Genomic DNA, 20,733 nt, shown 5'->3' on the forward strand with positions numbered 1-20,733 from the left:
ATTCTTTCATTTCCCAAGTATGTTTTAAGCTCTGTACAGCTGATGCAAAACAAGGACTATTACTTGATTTCTACTAGTGGTCTAAGACTGTCAGCCCACAGCACAACAAAAATCCAAAATGCTCCTCTTCCCCTTACTTTTGAAAAACTAAAATCCTGCTGACAACACTCTACCACATTCAGGTCTATTGTCTCATTTTCAGCTCTAAATCCTATTTATTCTTTCACCCTTTTTCCTGAAATGAAAGATAAAATTCATTGTAAATGAATGTTCATAGACTTGATTTTCAGGGAGTTAGATCACATTGAGTTATGCTGAAAGTCAAAAAAAAAAAAAAAAAAGAAAAAAAATATGATTGGTTGCAGGATTGCACATTTGAAATTTATTATAAAGTACCATTGTTTCCAATGATCATTTCCCACAACTGCACGTCTTCATTGTGTGAAACACCCCTTTGCTTTGCTAAATGAAATTTTCTCAGCAGTTGAAGCTGAACTCACCTGAAATCACTAATGCACGGGGAACCTGTCTTTTTTTCACTTAAAGAATTTTTTTCTCAGTATGTGTGCAAACACTTAGACAGAAAATTTAAGCCAGCCAACACTAATCTGGCTTTTCTGTCACCTTTCACTGATGGCTTCAAAGCAGCCCATAGACTGTGTCTAGATAAGTCATGCAATGGAATATCACAACTGCTGCTGCTGTGGGCAAATAATTTATTTTGAGCCTAACCCTCAGAGAAACCCCATTTCCTTCAAACAGCCTGACTGAAGCTGAGGATGCCTGAGCACGTACAGCAGGCTCGAGCCAAGAGACAGAGCATGCAAACAGAGATCTTCCACATCATCCCAAAGGCTGATTTTCCACTCTTGCAGCCATCAGCTCAAACACACCATGAAACAGTTATTGGAACACAGTATTGCCAGCTTGCTCATAATTACTGGTTCTTCTTCCCTGCCTAATGCATAGCTAAATGAACGAGGGCTGTCATGGAAAGGGACTCAAATGTTGAGTCTGGCAGAGCTGGATGATCAGGATAGGAACACAGAGAAAGCACACACAAATCCCACAGCCTCGTCTTTGCAGCAGTGAAGTCCCAAATCCAGGCTTGCACCACAAACACTTGAAGAACATCCTACGTGGCCCTTCCCTGAACCTCAGAAAAACTGCTGCAAACTTCCTGAGAAAGGACAGCCAGCACTCTGCTCACAGAGCTTTGCTTGGCTCACCGAGGCTCACACACTGTTCATGGCCACAGGCTGGCACAGGGCTTGCCCACTCACCTGTGCCAGCATTTCTCAAACACTACAGACAAGATGCTGGGTTTCTTTTGCTGCAAAAGGGGCCTGGCCTTCCCTACCCCACCCCCCAGAAAGTGAATAGCAGTGTGCATCAGCATGAGCATCAGCTCTGTTTGGGCTTGCAGCACAGACCACTCTGCTTTGTGCTCCTGGGAGCTCAACAGAGCTGCTTTCTCCATCAGACATCATCTGGTTTCCTTGTTCTGTCTCTGCCTTTAGCAAAGACTGATGTGACACACACAATCCTCTAAAGCAAAGCCTCCAGAGCACAGCCTCACAGGTAACACTAAAACTGTTCCTTAAATCCGTTTTACAATGAGATAAATTACTCTAGATTGCAGTATTTAGCATAAATAAATTTCTAACCAAAATAAAGTATTTTAAAATTCGTAAAATTAAATTATTATACAAGGTCAAGTTTAAGAGATTTCTCTGGATGCAATTTGGAGTTTTTCATTCCTGTATCAGAGGAGCATCTCCTTTACCAACCTTGACACTCCCCATACATACTTGCAGGCATGAAGTTTGGTTGCTGTTTTAATGCACAGCAATTATACCCTTGGACCACTTATATTAAAACACATTGGGGCTGTTTTTCCACCTTAAACGCAAATTACAGCCTATGAATAATGAGTATTTTTGGAGGCAGAGAAATGGAACATCTTCCCCCTCCATCTGGCATGGTGCCTTTCCAGCAAGGCAGAAGTGGAATTTGAGACCTCTTTATGAATAAGCAATAAAAGACTCATGAAATGGGATGGTTTAGTAACTTCCAAAAAGGCAAATCAACTGGAGACAGAGATAGTTGAGGCTGCACCTCAGTTTGCACATAATTTATTACCTCCCCTGTTACAGGAGCAGAGCTCCTAGCACAAACAGCTCTCCCCATCTTACCTCAAGAAGAACCTGTCAGGAAAGAAAGAGCCTAGCAAGTTTTCACATTGGCCTTTGAAGTTCTTCCTTGGCTGACTGATGCTCGTCCATACATAACTGGAAGAAAAGACTTCCATTGTGCTGCTCTTTACCCCAAGTGCATTATTCTCCAGACAAAAGCTTTCAAGCTTTAACTTTTAAACACACCTCTTTTAGGGTGCACTGTTTCTAACCCATAAAATCTTTTTTTTGTTCATTATAAAAAAAAATTTACAGCTTTCTCCCCTTCAAGCAATCTACTCTGCTTGTTAGTTCTTTGCATTACTTTTTGCAAAGGGATAGCACAGAGCAGCCAGCTCTCGTTCCCAGAAATACAGTATTTTCCCTCAACACTGTCTCCAATGGCTTACCCAGCCCGGCTTTAAACATGAAACACAGCCATTGTAGGAGCTCCTGGGTTTTAGACGAGACCTGGTGAATAATCACCCTACTGAAAACATCTCCAACATCTGGCAACTTGCAAGGTCTGAGCTCTGGGTCAGGCAGGGATGCAGGAGCAGGGCAGGGGGTTAAGCAATGAACATGCTCAGCACCTGCTTGCTCTCTGCCTGATTCTAATCAGTATTCTCCTCTCATGCCCAGGAATGCTAGAATTCCTCAGTTTCCTCAGAAAAACTCAAAACTTTTTCTGCCTCAAGGAAAGGAGAGGAGGGGGGGAAAAAAAAAGAAAAAACAAAGAGAGAGACAGGGAAAAACCCTTTCTGTTTAGGTCTGACCAAATTTCATTAAAGACAATGCAAGTCTTGCTATTAAATTCAATAGGCCTTTTTTCAGATTTATGAGCAATCTCACATGCTTGACACTATTAATTAGAGGAATTAGTGGTGCTAAGAAGGAAGAAAAACATACAAAACCAAACTCTTAAATTTACTGTTCAAGGAATAACAATATAATTTTCCTCGAAATTTTAGAAATCAGTAAAAAATATTTGTTTTGCCAACTCTAGAAATCAAATCTTGCCTTACTGCAAGTTGTACTGCAGTTCTAAATCTAAAAACTTTTCTTTTTTAAGACCTGTTGACAAGTTTAAGCCAATCTATCAATTGCAACTGGCTCCCTGTTTTTTAGCTCATAACTTCATGTCCAAGTTGCTGGACTATTTCTCTTTGTCAGGAAGAAGGCTTATAATATAAATTACAGATTTCATCTAATAAAAGTTTAAAATTAAACCAAAGTAGCTCAACTCTCCTTGTGTAACAAAATCTCACCACTTGGAAATGCATTCTCTTGCATAATTATGGAAATCTACAGTTTTAAACTATAAATACTGGCCATGTACAACTAAAGAATGTTTAAAGCATGATTTTTGTCTCCTTTTTCTGCTCAGTACATATTTCTGTTTTAGCAAGTACAATAGTAAAAAATAAGTATACTATAAAAAGAAGGGGGAAAAAAGTTTTAACAGTTATCCAGGAAATACACATTTTTAGTGAATGCAAGAGCAGCTGTAAAAGAGAAATCAGTGCAAGACCTGGGTGCTCAGTCACAACCAAATAAATTTCAAGCACAGATTTGAAGCACTTTCTGAGAACCAATGATTATTTGTATGTATCGTTGAATAGATTTTTCACACCACATTTTCGAGAGAATTGCAGGGTATTCATGGGAGACTCAGCAAAACCAGAAAAAAATATACATCAATTACAGCTGTACTGCAGTAAATACATGTTGGCTCAGAGCCTCAGTGTAAATTGAGGTAATACCTCTAGATTCATGGATTTAATCCCAGACCACACCAGCTACTGATCTGCTTTAGCTTTAAAAATATAGTAATAAATCTACTAAGAGTAAAGGTGCAGAGTCTTTATCACTTCACCAAGGCACATCCCTGCTGCTCTGTGCCACGGCTTGCTGCAGCTGATGAGTTAAGGGGTCATTCCATGGGCCACTGGACCAGAGGGTACCCACTGACTCCTCTACAAATAATCCTGGTGTTCCCCAACGCTGCAAACCTAAATGTTGAAAGCCCAAGAACTCTTCCAAGGACAGGCTGCAATCCTATCTAGCCACAAACATTCATTCTGAAGTATCAATCCATCTGGATTTGCAGTTTCAGCAGATGAATGATGACAGCTGAACCTATGGAACACTTTTGATTCCTGGACACCAGACATTTGGAAATAGCATTGAGGGAGGAACATATCATTGGTCCCATTTCTTAAAAAAAAAAAAAAACAAACCAGAAAGAAAAAGCCACCATAGATACGAGGAGAAAATTTAACCACAGAGGAGCAGCAGAGACCAGTAACTGGGAAGGAGGAGCAAGCAGTCCTATCTCAGTGGCTCGAGGCACAAGCAATGCAGAAATCACTGCAAGAAACACAGAACAAATTGTACCTACTCCAACCAGTTCCCCTTCAAACTAAAGCCAACTCTTCCAGCACCGATTGTGCCGTAACCACGTTTTTCTTGTTTGTTCGTATAGGGGTATTACTTACTTATAAACATATTTTTCACCAAGATCACTCCTTCCTACTCAAAAGAGATATCAAAAAAGATCCTTAACCCAATTCAAAGATGCAGAACCACACTCACCACAGCCCAGTCAGAAGAAAGTTAAAGCCTGTGGAAAGATGCCCTGGGCAGCCCCTTTTCCACAGCAGCAAAGCAGCTCCAGCTGTGCAAGGGTGGCAGAAAACCCTTCAGCCCAAATCACAGGGATCCACTCCAGCGGCTGAATGTCACCAAGTGCAAAGCACCACCTACACAGCACAGCTGAGACCCCCCTGTCCCCACCTCGGGAGCACAACGCTCCTGTGGAAGCTTTAAACCTCACAGTGAATATAAAACAATCACTTGCAAGCCTCGCAGAAGGAAAGGGCAGAGCGAGGAGCTGCCTGCGCTGGGAGCAGAGCAGCCCCAGCTCCCAGCTGGGCTGGCAGCCAGCCCTGCACCCAGCCCTGAATCCCAAGGACTCTGCTCATTGCTTGGAGCTCGCACTCAGGGAAGCACAATGGGTCTTTCAACCAAAGGATCCGGCCCTGAAAAGGGGCCCGAGGCACCCTAAGGGCATGGCACTCCACAAAACCCGCCAGGCTAAAACAGGAGGAGCAGCACAGAAGTGCATCCAAAGGAGTTCCCCTTGGCCATCCTGGGAATCCCACCGTTCCATAGGTCCCCGTGCTAACCAGCAGCCAAACATCCAGCACCAGGTGCCTATTGCTTTAATAAAGGTCACCTTTCTGCATGCTAACACTAAGAATAGGAGCAGGTGAGTCCCTCCTACAGTTTTTGATCACATGGAGGATCTTCTTTTCCCTCTCATAACCCTTTTCTAGGGTGTTTTATTTTTAATTTATAACTATCATTACGAAGATTCTGATACTAGCAGTCGTTAGAATTTTTTTAATATTCACTTTAAATTTCTGTCTCTGATTTACTCTTCCAGGGCTGACAAGTCTGTTTCTGATGTCATATTAACAGAAATATTTATGTCATCAGTCATCACTCCATCTTTTCAACTGCCAATACAAGAGAAGCACAGTAACACTGAATTCTGATTTAAGTTCTTCCTTGGCCAAGTAACCTCTTACAGCCTGGGGACAAACTCTCTTTACACCCATCATAGTATAAGTTTTGACAACCATTCAAATTACATGGTGTCCTTCCAAAAATTTCATTTGCTGCTGATTAGGACCAAAGGTTGAGGACAGGAATGCTGTATATGGGGACAGAGTGTGCCTCCCCTCCTGATACCCTTCAGCCAGGGAGGAGCCAGAAATCAGAGGGAGCGAGCAGCACTGCCTCCTACCCTGCCAGGACTGATGGAGCAGATTGGTTACAGAGCTCCTTACAGCAGAGAGCCGGGGGGGAGTTGTTTGCTCTTTTTTTTTTTTTTTTTGCTAAATCATATGTTAGAAAAATTAAGTGCCACTCTCTAAAGCAGCTTTTTTTAATTTGCTCTGCTTGCAGCATTTTAGCTATGCTTACTGACTGTATCAGGTCTCCTCTTTACCAGCAAAAATAGATGTTTAGCACTATAAGGTCTTGCTAAGTATGAGAAAGTGGAGTTGTTCCCGCAAATCTGGAACGTGATTAAACTGTCATGCAGGACCAAATTCAATGCTAAGTAACCTGCACAGCCCTAGTGAGAGCACAGGACTGTTCTGATGTAAATGTCGACATAATTTGGTCTCAAGAAACTTTTAAAACATAGAGATGGAAATAACGAAAAGATTTGAAATATGTCTGCTGTATGCAGCCATTTTGCATTTTCACCAGGACATGTGAGCATGCTGAGACCCTGCAATGCCTCTGGCTGCTTCAGTCCCTGCCCCAGTGCACACAACATGCAGCTCATGCCAGTCCCAGTGCTGTTCAGAAGAGGTGGACAAGCAGTTAGTTTTAAGAGGTTTTCAAAAGACAACACTGTATTTGTTGGAAAACAAATTGTGGGTACTAAAGCAACAGGGGTTTGTGTGGTTTTCTATGTAGCTGCCAAATATTTGAGCATTTTTGCTTGAGCCTGTTGATTTAAAAGAGAGCAGGTCAAATCAACTGTGCTAAAGCAGGGATGAACCCACAGGGCTTTTTCCTAACTGTGACATCTATTGTATAATCTTCTAAATAGATTCCTGAATGTTTTCTTCTATTATTTTCCAGTTCCACAGACAAAGAGCACAGTGAAGTCATATACCATACTGGGAATAGCCACCACACGCAGCAAGGGAGGTACACACGGCGCCTCTCTCTGCACCACATGTGTTAAAATTCTACAGAAAAATTTTGTACATCTCCATCTATAACATCCCACCATAAAGATTTGATGACTGCTCACTTAAACCATCACTCCTTAGCTAGTAGTTGTAGAAAATAGATATATAGATACATAGAAGTATCTCTTCTTCTATGTAAATACTGATAGTTTACTTCAGCGTTCACTCACACAACAGCATCAGTACACCATCTGCAGTGGAGTTACTTGATTTATCCCTTGATAAACGGAATTCCAGAGATTTTTGGGTTTTTTCGAAATCTGTGCTTTTCAGAATTTCATTGTGAAACAGTGTATTCACTTCCCATTTTCTTTAGCTGAATAATTTCCACTTCCTTTTTTTTTCTTTTAAAACACCTTTCTACTGAAAAGAACTTATTTTGCTGTTCATGAAACCAGCTGAGTCCTGACTTCCAGCTAGTTCTGTGCAAGTTTTTTTCTCAGCCTGACAGGAGGGGCTGGGTAGGTGTCAGAGTATTTACTGGGGCACAGATCCCCCACCTCACACTCTGACCCTTCAGCACTTCACACCAGATCAAACAGCCAGCCCTGAGGTCAGAATGAAAAGGAAGTCCTGCCACACCATCTTCACTGAAAACGGATTTTCTGTGGAAGCATTCCCTGCTACTCTGCTAGCCTGGTTTCTATAAAGCCTGTCCGTGCTCATCCCCATCCTCCCTCGCACAGTCAAAAACAGAGATGGAAAACAGTTCTAAATACAATTTGGTTACACTGAGTATGGTTGGTGCTACTGCCTCGCTGGGGGTAGATGGGTTACATTTTTAACAAAGTGCAGAGTAATTTTGCCAAAAGAGCTGTGGTTGCTATTGCTTTTCTGAGTTAGTACGTGGAAGAGATTCTGATTATATTGGCATGAACAGTCCTGCTCGTTTAAGTAAGGTGAATAAGATATGACAGGGGCTGAATAAGCTGTCTGCTTGCAGAATTGTCAGCCACAGACAGTTTATTCCTCATACTATTCAAACCACAGCGATCTATGTGACGATATATCTGATAAAGAAATTACTACATAGTCATTTTTAGATCAGACATCCAACGTGAGGCATATCATAAATATAAAAACCCTTAAGACTAGTCCTTATATGGGCTTGTGCATGATATAAACGTTGATCATGTTTGGCAGAAAGTCTTCAACCAGGCAAATATCTATTTTAAAAAAATCAAAAGGTAGCATGAATACCACTGTGCTCACCACAACTCTCTGTGGAAATAAAAAAAGTTGAGTTTATGGACTTGGAGGAAATTTGTATCTAAGATGCTTTCAAAGTGTGTTAGCTCTTGCTCTGGGACAAAATGTCTCCTAAAGTAGCTGAGTACTTGCAAAGCATGCACAGAATGATATTTTAACCAGCAATAACCAGACAGAATGGGAAAAAAAGTGTATTTAAGAAAGGGAGATAGAAATGATGATTTAAATTTTTTTCTTATCCTCTACTGTGCTGTTTTTCACAACAGCAGAGCAGACCCACCCTCACACCTAAAAATCAATGCAGCATCAGGAGAGGCTTTCTGGTTTCACCGGGCTTCTTACTACAGTTTGTGAAGCCAAATTTCTGTGTCCTGTGGATGCAGTGGGACCTGGGTCTAAACTCCCATACCTCACAGTTCAGATGGAAACTCATATCATAATGACAAGAAAACACATCCAGATTGCACAGCCTCTTCTACTGAGGATGTGGTGGGATACATTTCACTATCTCTGAAATAAATACAGCTTTCTGCCATGCAACAAGGAACTGATTGTTCTCAAGGGCTCTTGCTTGTTTTTCATGCAGCCTTGTCGATCCAACTATCCTAGCTGTGGCAAGTAGGATCCATAAAATACAAACTGAAGAAAATGACCAAATAATTTTTACCAGCAAGCTTGTTTGTGTCCCCTATATTTTGAGAGCCCAGTCTGGAGAATGGGCTGGCTTCTCAAGCTCCCTTTCTTTTATTGGCAGCCTCGGACTACTTATCTCCTATGTGATTTGGTATGCAAAGACAACTTTTTTTCCCCTTTAGGTACACTCATCAATAAGATTACATGCAACAAAATTAGTTTTAGTAAAATTCAGTTAAATACGTTGTATATTACCTGCTACAATAGTAAAATTCCAATGCACTGTATACTCAAAAAAAGTGATTAAAACAAAATCAAATCCAGTAATGCTAAAGAAAAAAAAAAAAACCACAAAACTGTAAGAGCATACAGTGTATACATTCAACAGACCATGCAAAATAAGGATTCCATTCAAATTTCACATCTCATTAAGGACAATTTGGCCATTAATCCATACGGGTTTAGGAGCAAAGAAGGATTTTCCAAGACAGATAAACTGAAATGATCCTCCTTTGATCTCCGAGGTTAAGAATCAGCAACAATGGAAGATGAACAACAAGGGGCAGAACCACTGGCCTTTTTATGTGCCACAATGGCATCAGCAAACAACTACTTAATCAATATTTGGCCAGGGACACTGAAAACTTTCTTTTCAAATTTTAATTCCTAGTTGTAAAACAACTGTAGGGCAACCAGCAAGATAAGACATTAAACTGACTGCTTAATTGCCTTTTACTGTCTTACTAGTTATATATGCACATTCTTAATAGTTCGTGAATCTTTATTTACTAGGGTGAATAAACGACCTGTCAACAATTGCATCAAACTCCCCTAACTAAATAATCTCAGCACATGACACACTTTAACTCTAATGTGTCCTCAGTGAGTTTTAATTTCATTACGTTTCACTTTTTTTTCTAGGCAGAGTGATTTAAACTGAATTAGTTTAACAGCATGGGGCAGGAGTACTCCAGGGCAAGCAAAGTGAAATGCCACACTCACACTACGCTAAACAAGGGCTTGTGGTGAATTACGTTACTGTACATCATTTTTATTAGCCAGAGAGCTCAGCGTTAAGGGACCACTTGGAAGTATCCTGCATTTTTATTTCTATATTTTGTTGTTTCTCTGGTCACATATGTTTGCTACATAGGATTTAAAGTGACATTTACATGGAGAAATTCACATTGACTGGCTTGCTCTGATTTATTGCTTTGTGTTTCACTCAATTTCTTCTTAAATTAACCAGAGAGCACTTTGTAGTTCTGCTTCATTTCCCAATGCAGTTTTATTACAGAGCTCTGGGGACTCATGATAATTTATCACTATCAGTTTTATTGGCTTCCCCCCCTAAACTCTGTTCCAACCCTTATCAATAAGTAAACCCAAACCAAACTAAACGTTCCTCAAATAAGTGTTAGATAAAAGTGTTGTCTTTGCATGATATAACAGAGAATCGCTGTTCAAAATCAGACACGCGAAATTATTTGTTTTAAGAATTGTATCGGTATTGGCTTTTACTTACAGCATTAATTGCTAATTAGCTTTTTATCTAATTAAAACCTCTGTCTGTCTTCTGATCCCACTGCTACCTGTGTGTAAACTGAGACACAAAGATCCTTGCCCTCAGTGAGTTTTGCCGGCGTTGCAGTCAGGATTAAAGTCACACCCTTGTGCAATGGGTACTTTTTGCCAGCAGAACAGAACAAATTTGGGCCGCATTGCTGCGTGCCCCAGCCCATGTGAGCAGCGTTACACACATGAATAGGCTCTTTGAGTGGCACTCCTCGGGACTCAGCAGCGTGTCCCGCATCTGCAGGTCTGATGCCCAACGGAGTAAACCCCTCTTACATCCTAAACCTGGGGGTTTCCCCCAGAGCTGCAGCTCCTCAGCACATCACAGAGCTCGTTCCAAGAAAAGCCTGATGTCTGTTATGGTAAATTCCTACTGACATCACAGATCCTGCAGTCACAGGAGAATCTGGAAAGCCAAATACATAAATCACATTCTCAGGGAAGTCCTAGCATACCAAAATCATCCAACTGTTTCTTGCCTCTGCTTTTCCAGAATGACACCCTCTAAGTCTAATAGATGAAGATTTTCAAAGCAACCAAATAAGGTGCTAACTTGGGTACAAATTCAAGTTAATCGACTGCTGTGTGTGAAGCAATCCTGACATTTGCTAAAATAACATTCAGCTTTGTTCTAGATATATGCCAGCAATTCGCTTGAACAGGCGCTGACTCTTAAGTTGAATAAAGCGTCCCTAAGATGGCAAAACATTCAAACCCATTAATAAAATCATGATTTCAAGCCAAGAATATGATGTGTATATATATATTACTTCAGAGAGTCGCAGCTAGATTAACACCCTTTCTTCCCACAGCTGGAAATACTACTGGTGCTTTTGTCAGACGATTAGCCTGCAGTTACTCTGACAATCAGCACTCTCCTCAAAATCCCCCACTTCAAGACAGGAGGGAATGGGCTGCCCCCAGCAGCTCTGGAAGAGCCAACTCCACTTTGAAGTAGCCTAAAGTCAAACATTTAGCACCTTCCTAAAAATGCTCAGCATGCTGGGACATCACACTCTCACTTGATGGTGAGGTCATTATTCATTGCTGAGGTCATCAGTTATTATTATTGTTATCTCAAAATCTGGAAGCAGAAGCCTGGCTCAGAGCCCCACAGTGATGATGGGTCAAGCAGAGGAAACAAAGCTGTGCTGGGTTTGCATGGAATCACCTGCACCAATCTGCACTCGTGCAACACCTGACTTTTCTGCCCAGGCCTGGACTCTCACTATCAAGATATGAAGAAAGAGAAAGGGAATAAGACAGAAAATATAGTTGGCACTGTCTCCCTTGAGCCAAATTCTGGACTCACTAGGGAGTTTTTGTTAATTAAGTACTATTTTCTTGTCAGCTCTGAGAGCCCCAGAAACGACACTGTTCAAGTGACATGAGTTTATTTCCTAAACCTGCTAGTGACCAAATATATAGAATACTGCATGATTTCAGGCTCAAGGAGATAACTGCCTGCAGCCACAGCCATCACATCTCACTCAATAAGTGAATCTTTACCATGAGCACTGAGCAGAGGAATAAACTGGGCTTTTCAGCCCACAACAGCATTTCACAAAGCACCTAAGTCCTCCTACCACTGCATCTGATACTGGGGCAAAACTAGGATAACCCCTGCAACCAAAATCGTTAGACACTCGTTAACATCTGACTCATCCCATGCTCCAGCCACTAATCTAACAGTCTACTATGTAGAAATGAATGACTCAAACTGATATCTGGTGCCTCCTTGTTAATCTTCTCCCTTAATAAAATCTTTATTAGTTTAGCAATCTAAAAATAACTGGCTGCATGATACTGACCAACCCTAATCAAAACTTCTGCCAGCCCATCTAGCTCAAGCTACCCTTTAGATCATGTGCCACCACTTCAAAGCCTCCTGCATCAAGTCAGTAATTGTAACATTGCATCTAAATATTTAAGCTAGGGGCTGGTAGTCGCGTGTCCCATTTACAGTCAGCATCTGTCCTCTAATTCCATTACAGTACAAAGCAAAAATGTTTCCTAAAACTCACAAACAGGAAAAGCATCACACAGCTAGAGAGGCAGCAGCAGCTTGAACTTTCGAGCTGCTGAGCAGGGCTTTTGTGCTAAGGTCCTTTTTTTTCCTACCCCCTCAAACTCCCCACATACACACACTAAAATAGGGGTGGTGCCGAAATTGTATTAATGTGAGCCTCAGGCACACAGAAAAAAAAGAAAAGAGGAAGGGGAGGGAAAGGGGGAAGGGTTTGGTCCAAGATGAAAGTAAGAAGAAAATAAAGGAGGCAATTTAGTCTGCTGTAGCCTGAATTGCTCTCAGTACAGCCAAGGGTAGAGGCTTGGGATGAGTAGGGCCCTTTTTGGACGGGTGCGCATGACTGGGGGAGGATCGGCCGGGACAGAGCCCGGGGGCCAATTCCCAATTCCCTGGCTGGGAACAGAGGCCCCCTTTGAGGCCAGCGGGGGGGTCCCGGCCCCAGCCCCCGCCCCAGCGGGCCCGGGGACCAGCTCTGCCCCAGTGCTGCAGCGCTGAAAGCCACTGGTTCCTGCCAGGAAACAACAGCTATTTGATGGAGGGGGAGTTATCAGATTAGTCAGCAAACCATGCTGCACATAACTCCCACCAAAGGTACAAGCAACTCCCTCTTCTGTAGTGGTTATGCTAGAAATAAGCCCTGATGTGCCACATAAAGGCACAAAACTTTCTCTTTATTTATGGCTTGTGCCTTTAAGAAGAAATTATCATGCATGCAGAAATACAGATATGCTGTTATAGAGCTATCAGCCTCCTGATACACACTCTGACAATCAACTTTTCTTTCAATATATACCCAGAATCAGAGTTGTGGGTGACGCTGGCAGAAACACTGAAATACAGCACATACAGGACTGCACATGTGGCATCTGTAAACAGTGTGAGAATCACGTGTAAGTGTCCGAGAAGAGAGGCTGAAAGAGAATCACACCAGGCATACAAAGGTTTACCTATACCCATATAAGTGGTGGGAGAGATCCCAATGATACACTTTTTATCACACATTTTTAAAAAATATCATGTTTCCATTCTCTCTAATCCCATTCTGCTGTAAATACTCCCTAAATCCTGAATTAGCTACCATTAAAATTACAACTCTTGTCCTTGTCCTTGTAAAAAATGCCACTCCTTGAGCCACCCAAAGGCCCATGGCGAGGAGGGAATTTCAGACAGCGCCAGCAAATGTCCAGCACTAATGTGTGCTCCCGAGCAGAAAAGCCAGACTTTGCTTCGTGATCAGCCTCAGGAGCCACTTTCTGACCTATCCCACAGCCTTCTCTGGCACCCACGCTCTGGGATACCTCAAGCCCCCAAGAGCAGAGCTACAACTCCTCACACTGCACAAAACCCCACGCTTCTCTCCCCTCTGTAACACAGAGCACTCAGTGCTGAGCTAGCACCCCAGAGTTTTGCAGCACAGCGCATGGATACCCTTTGGACATTCCGCAAACAACCCGAGTGTCAGAAAGGGCATCTGAGATGCACTGCCAGCAGGCACCCTCTGCCACACCAGGCCTTGTAGCCAAGCTGGTGGGTGCTGGCAAACATGATCCTGCAGCATCAAAATCCTTAGGAACACTGCCAGTTATTTTAGTAACGGAACAGGATTGTTTTTATAGATGGAGTGAAATCAAAGCTCCTTGGCTGGCAATGGGAGTTGAAGCAGAACTTTTTTTTGTCGGTCAGATACAGAAAGTGGTGGTGGGCTTCTTCTATGGTTATTCTTTTCTTGTGATGGTCTCACTGGTGTGTTGTCCCTATAGTATCACACCCCTGCATGTGCAGGGCAGAGTGTGGCAACAAATGTTTTCTGGAGCAGCAGCGCGCTCACACTGCAGCATCCCAGCCACTCCAGTAATGAGATTAAGCAACAGCTTGCTAGTTAAGAAGGGGGAGCAGGCGTTGCTGTGGGGAAGAGCACACTCTCCCTCACACTGCCAAGCCTTCCCAGCCACTGTCACAGAACAGATGGGATTAAAAAAGCTGCCGTTTCCACAGAACTGTCCGGTCACGTTCACCCAGCAAAACCTGCATGCCTAGGACAGGAGAGGACTACACTACTCCATGTAATCAAAGGGAAAATTGCTACTGATTGAACTCAAAACAAATAAAGTTAGACACTCACATCCCCAGAAAGTGAAAGAGAGGGTAGGACGAGGAGGTGGAATGCAGCCTCCTCATACAACTCTGCTGGGGGGCACGAGTGAGCCCCTCTTGCAGCACGGCATCACCAGCCCCCAGTGACTTTCCTGCAAGAGTTTTGGGGCTCCTCAGGGCTGGTGAGAGGTAGCCATGCACCCAGACACTGATTTATAATAAATCAGAAGCTGCACGTTAAAGGGCAGACAGTTAGAGAACACGAAGACTGTTTCAAAGAGAAATAGAAGGATGAGTTATATTGATAACGGTATTTTTTCTCTTGCTGTCTCTATTAACTACTCTTTGCTCCATAAAGCAGTGATATTATCAAGGCTTACTATCTTCTGTTTCTAATCTCTGTCAAGAAATTCAAGAAGGCAGCAAAGCTAGTTATTTAACAACTAAGGCACGGAGTTTATCTATTTTTCCCTTGGTGCACATCCCTTTTGGAAAAACCCTCTGTAGAAGGAGATGCTGAAGAAAACTTTGGACCCATCATATGGGGACAACTAAACCAGACAATCAAATTGTGCCTTCTGACCTTAAAATCTCTAATTTTGTTAGCATCTTCTGTATGTCTGTATTACACACCTCCTTGCAATCACAGGCAGACAGAAGATGAGGCTTCCCTGGAACTTTTAGTAACAGTTGAAAACTAAGTTTTAGGAGTGTTTAGAGGTTTGTTCCAACAAAACAAAGACAAGTCTTACTGTCAAAGAATGGATTTCTGTTGTCCTTTCACAGCACCAGCATCCCATGCCTAGAAATGCTATAAACATTTTCTCTCTAAAAACAGCTATTTTTTTTCCACGATAGAGAGTCCATAAAACTGCGTGGAGCATCAGCTATTAGGGGCTCATTGAATAATTCATCCCTCATTGCAAGCCCATAATGTCTTTTCTCAGCCTTTTGTGGGGCTGTTTTCTCTTCTTTTCTCCTTGAATTATAAAAAGGTTGCCTTCTTTTGTTCACATCAAGCTGCTGCTAGCTGAAGCTTTGTCTGTGCAAAGCCAAAGTGTGAGTTTCAATGGACTCCCCCCTCTTTGTTTTCCAAGTTCATCTCCAAGTGTAGATTGTGTATAGAAGGCCTTCTTTGTAAAAGCTGGAAAAGTTGTACAAATGTTTGACCAGCTCATTTGGTACTTTTGTCTCGCCTTCTCCAGTGCCTGTGTGCATGTGCTGGGCAGCAACTTCCACAGAGAGGCAGCCCAGCCGGGCCCTTGCCTGCCCCTGCACCCTGGCCCAGCCGGGAGCCAGGCATGGCTCAACGGGAGCAGCAGCTGTGCCCCCGCACCAGCCCTTCACCTCCGCCTTGTTCAGGTTGCAACCTCCTCGCAGTCCCGGGCCAAACACCAAAACATGCTCTTCCCAGCAGTTTTAAGAGCAAAAAAAACCAAAACATGTGTCTCCCTGCCCTGTTCAGACTGCAGAGACTTGAGGCTCCACAGCCTTTTGCTGCAACTACCCCTTCTATGCAGCTGCAGCGTTTCGCTTGGCTTGGGAAAGGAGCCTCTGCACGGCTGTGATCAGGGGCTCTGCGGTGGCTCCAGCCCTCCCTGCTCCCTGGTTATTGAAAGCCAAACTAGCAGTGACTCCCATCTTTGTTCCAACCTCTGCACCATTCCTGCACACTGCAGGGTCGTTCCGGTGGGGGAATGGGACGCGATGGGATGTGGCGGCCAGGCTGCCAGGGCTCACTCCTTGCCCTACACCTCCCACTGTGCTGGCCCCAGGACAACCTCTGGGAGACAGGGAGTGACAGCCACCAGCACCTGGGACTGGCCCTGGCCCATCGCAGGGCTCCACGGAGAACAGGGGCAAACAGGACTTTACCTCTTTCGCTGAGGATGCCATCAATGCTGTGCTTGGCCTTCTTGTCGCCTTCCTCCACCTCTTTTCTTTCCAGCTCAGCCTCCTCTTCCTCGCCTTTCCCAAACTTGCTCCGCAGGATGCGGCTGATGGAGCTCACTTCAGGGGGGGAGTGCAGAGCTGTGACCGGCTCGTCCCCAGCAGCTCCCCGCGGCTCTGGGGCCGGCCCGGGGAGCCAAGTCCCCAGTCAGTGCCACTGCCTGTGTCCCTCGGCCACTGCCGGTCGGGACTTAGGGAAGGCAGCCGCCCTCTCCCGTCCCGGCAGGGGTTTCACGGGTCCCGCACCGCACTCCTGTACGGGTACAGCGATTCCCGAGAATCTTTCTTTCCCCCGAGGAAATGGCGGGTGATAAAGACCCTCGGACACCTCACAAATACTGCTCCAGCTCCATGTGCCCCCCGCCCCATCCCGCAAACCACCCGCCGCCACAGGGAGCGGCTCCCCACCTCCTGCTCCCCAGCTCCGGTTCTCCGGCAAGCCCCGAGCCCTCCCGCGGCAGCAGCCCGGAGGGGACGGCGGGGAAGCGTCGGGAGGAGGAGGGGAGGGGGATGCAGTTGCGATTTAATTGAAAACACCCCGCCGAGAGCAGGAATCCTCCCGGGACGCGCCGGAGGCACCGCGTGCTAACTCCGGCCGCTCCGTGGGCACCGGTCCGGCCCGGGGCTCCGATCCCGAGGGGACAGGGCTCACCCGGGTACCGCGCTGCCCTCCCCGGGCCGCTCCCGACCCTCCGGGACCCTCCGAACCCCTTGCTTCGTACCTGACGGCACCGAGTTGCGGTCACACACCCCGTCCTTCAGCAGCTTGTCTCGGATCTCCCAGCTGAACATGCCCGCGTTTTCCCGCTTGTATTCCTCAATTTTCTTCTCAACATCCGGCGTCGTCACCTGCTTCAGTAAAGACAAGGCGAGCGGGCACAGTCTGTAGGGCCGGGGCAGCCGGGACTGCCGCCGCCAGAGCCCCGGGGCGGTCGGAGTCGCCCGCGCCGTCGTCAGCGAGAGCCGACACCGGGGCCCCGTTTAGAAACGCCGATAGAAAACACCCGAATGCTGGCAGGCTAAATAAGCGGGGACACACAAAGTAATAACGGGCCGCAAAACACGAACACACTTCGCATTAAACGAAACGTCCCAGAAAATCCTCCGGGGTAATCGAGAAGGTGGGACAGAGCCCTCGGCATGGAAAACCCCGAATTAGGCAGCACCGGCTGCTGTGCGGCCGAGAAAATACCAGGTCGCGACCAGCGGAGGACTCCGGGCAACGAAGCTCCAGGTCAGTAAAGTTTCGGCTGAACAAAGTTTGCAGACCCGAACAAAAACCAGCGTAATAAAAACGCGGATAGGTTCGAGTACCGGCATTTTTCTTCGGTAGCCTCGTGATTTTAAAATAAATCTAAAAATCAAACAAAAAGAATGATCTCCCGGCTGGCAGTAGCCTTTCGTTTGAGTAGCACGCTCATTAAAAATTACATCTACTCCTAACACAGGAAAATTTCGGGCATCGTTTAGCTATTTTAGAAGAATCAAAAGCGGGGGGCAATCTAGCAACAACTTCCAATAAAAACTCAAGCCTTTTACTTTGCTTTAGTGGGAAAGATAAGCTAGAGAAGGAAAAACCTAATCTTGGGGGAAAAATTCGTCTCCATTATTGTTAGCGCAAACTTTTCGGTGGCGTAGTTATAAATTCACGCAGCTCCAGAGCAGAAAGAAAAAGTAAACAGTAAGAGAAGGAGCAGTAAAGAGACAGACAGAAATACAGGTCGTTTTGTCTCGCTTTAAACGACAGTGGGGAGGGGGCCTGATCCAGCCGAGCTGGGTCAGCTCCACCACCGGACTGATCGCGTCCCGGTCCGTCCAGAGCCCTGAGCCCGCCTGCGCTCCTGTGGGAAAAATGAGCGTGGGGCACGCGGGGCTCTGGAAAGCCAAGCGCTTTAAAAACCGCCCTTTTCGCCTTATTTTCGTTTGAGGTTGTTGGGGGGGTTTTTTTGTTGTTTGGTTGGTTTGATTTTTTTTAAATAACATTTCCTTAATTTAAAGTATATTATTGCTAAGAACTCCAACAATATTTTCTAAAACCTCGGGAAGTTTGAGAGCAACAGGCGGGGACACGGCGGGCGTGCTGTGCCCCATGAGCGTCTGCTCCCATCTCCGGCCTCGCACGGTCCCCCCGGCCCTCCCGGGTGCCGCCGTCCCGACTGAAAACCCCGGTGCCGACCAGCTTGGGCCGTGTCCCCGTCAGAACTCGCTCCCCGCCACCGCGACAGGGGTTTGCCCGGTTCTGTGCGGGCTGGAGGGGCTCACCTTGGGTTTGCTGCCGCCGATGGCCCCCGGCCGGATGGAGCCCGTCTCCTGGTACCTGCAGAGAATTTTGGAGACGCAGCCGTGGGACACTCGCAGCTGTCGGGAGATGACACAGGGCCTTATGCCATGGTGGGCCATCTCCACTATCTTGTGCCGGATATGGTTGGGTAAAGGCCTGCCATTGATAAACACTCCTCCGAGCTGATTGACTCTGCCCTGGCCTAGAGGGGTAGAGACTAGAAAAGGAGGGAAGGGAGGCAGGGGGGTAAATGGCGTTAACGTCTCTTTCGGATCCTGCTGCGTCTTTTTTTTTTTTTTTTTTTTTTTCCCCTTCTGTTTTGTTATTGTTACTGTTTTTGTGTCGTTGCTCTTCTATAAGGCAACTCTCCCCGCCCGCCCCACCGCACGCCCGGGGCCCGCAGCTCCCGCGGAGACGCCGCCGGCCCGGCGGGCAGGGCAGGGCAGGGAGGCGGCCGTGGGCTTCACCTGTTGCACTCAGCCGGAGCCGGCTTTCAGAGCCCGCCTGACTCCGGCGGAGCAGGGGGAAGCGGTGCGGGAAGGCCGCAGTGTCCCCGGCGGTGGGAGCGGCCGCAGCCGCCCGTCCTCCCTCTGGCAGGGCCTGGTAGTCCCCGGTACTGCGGGGCCCCCGCACCGCCGTAACCTCGATTAAGAGCGGCCACTCGCAGCGGCCCGGTGCCGACCCGTGGTTCTAAACTTCCTTTAGATTCGCATTGCTTTTATTCGAGTTTAATTATCTTCTTAACTTTTGCCCGAACTTTAGGCTCCCCAAAATCACCACCCTTCACTCCGCTAAGAGAGCCGGGGCCGGCTGCGTTGCCGACCTCCCGGTCTGTTCCTCCCGCTCCCGGGACGGGCCGCTGGCAGAGTGGGAGGCCGGAGCCACCGGCTGCAGTGGTCCGAGCCGTGCCCGTCCTGAGACAAAACCTGCTCTGACAGCCCAGGGGGAAGCCGGGCGGCTGTCCTGGAGTCTTCTGTGAGCCAGTGCTGGCGGGCCGGGGGGGCCGCTTTGTCCCAGCAAGGAATGATTATCCCCTTCCCGACCGGGAGCAGCACGGGCGAGGCCTTACCTTCCAGCGGGAACCCGCTGCGGGGATAGTTCTGCCCGGCCCCGGGGCGCATCATCCTGGGGACAGCTCCGGCCAGAGTTGTCATCGCGGCGGCAGCGGCCGGCAGGGTTATATCCAGGTGAGGGCCTGATCTAGGGGAGATCCGCGCTGTCAGCGAGCCCCGCCGAATCAGGAGCGGTCCCGGAGGGGGTGGGGGATGCCGCCGAAGGGGCGGGGAGGAGGCAGCTCCGCCGCTGCCCCTTTGTCAGTGACCCGCGCTGCCCCGCACCGGGAGGGCAGGGGCCGGGCCGGAGCCCCGGCGGGCGGCGCGGCGGGGCGCGGGGAGGGCGGGCGGGCAGCGGGGCGGGGGGCGGCGGCGCTGTCCCCGGTGCGGCGGGGAGCGGCGGCCGCGGGGCCGGGAGCATTTATCGGCTCCGTGCCCGGCGCGGCTCGGCGGCGGCGCCGCCGCGATTGGCCACCGCCGTCCGGCCCGGCCGCGCCGCCCCCGCTGATTGGGCGAGCTGGCGGCTCTCGCGCATCGCCCCGGCCGGAGCGACGGCGGCGCGACCGGACCGGCACCGCGCGGCTCGGCTCGGCTCGGCACCGCACCGCACCGCACCGCACTGCACTGCAGGACACGGCACGGCTCCGCGCTGACCCCGCGGGCAGAGCCGTGCTGGGCACTTTCCCCCGCAAGCAAAGGGCGGGCCGGCGATGGGGATCTACTCCGGACCCCAACGGCCGCCCCCAGCCCTCGGGAGGGAAGCACCAACCGGGCCGGCCTGGACATCGCACCCCTCAGGACCTCGTGTCACTGCGGGACTCCGCGGGACAGCCCCCCGCCTGCCTGGCATGAAGCGTTTTTTGTCCAGGCTCCGCTCCCCAAGCACCAGCGGCGGGGAGGGGGCCACAACCTTTTTTCATTTTAAGGAAAAAAATACTTCTTCCTTCATTCTTTCCTTTTA

General features: G+C 47.2%; 1 protein-coding gene across 2 annotated transcripts in view; it reads right to left on the bottom strand.

Moving 5' to 3' along the window:
• PAX3 (paired box 3) overlaps nt 1-19,874 on the bottom strand; it is a 74,232-nt gene extending 54,358 nt beyond the window's left edge. For both annotated transcript variants that reach the window (XM_014879511.2, XM_014879509.2), the window contains exons 1-4: nt 19,790-19,874; nt 18,702-18,937; nt 17,162-17,291; nt 16,365-16,499 (exon numbers count right to left, since the gene is read on the bottom strand). In XM_014879511.2, coding sequence (XP_014734997.1) covers nt 16,365-16,499; nt 17,162-17,291; nt 18,702-18,937; nt 19,790-19,874 — 586 coding nt within the window. The remainder of the gene's footprint in view (nt 1-16,364; nt 16,500-17,161; nt 17,292-18,701; nt 18,938-19,789) is intronic.
• Nucleotides 19,875-20,733: the final 859 nt, after the last annotated feature.

Source organism: Sturnus vulgaris, chromosome 10, assembly GCF_052056855.1.
Source record: "Sturnus vulgaris isolate bStuVul1 chromosome 10, bStuVul1.hap1, whole genome shotgun sequence".
NCBI lineage: Eukaryota > Metazoa > Chordata > Aves > Passeriformes > Sturnidae > Sturnus > Sturnus vulgaris.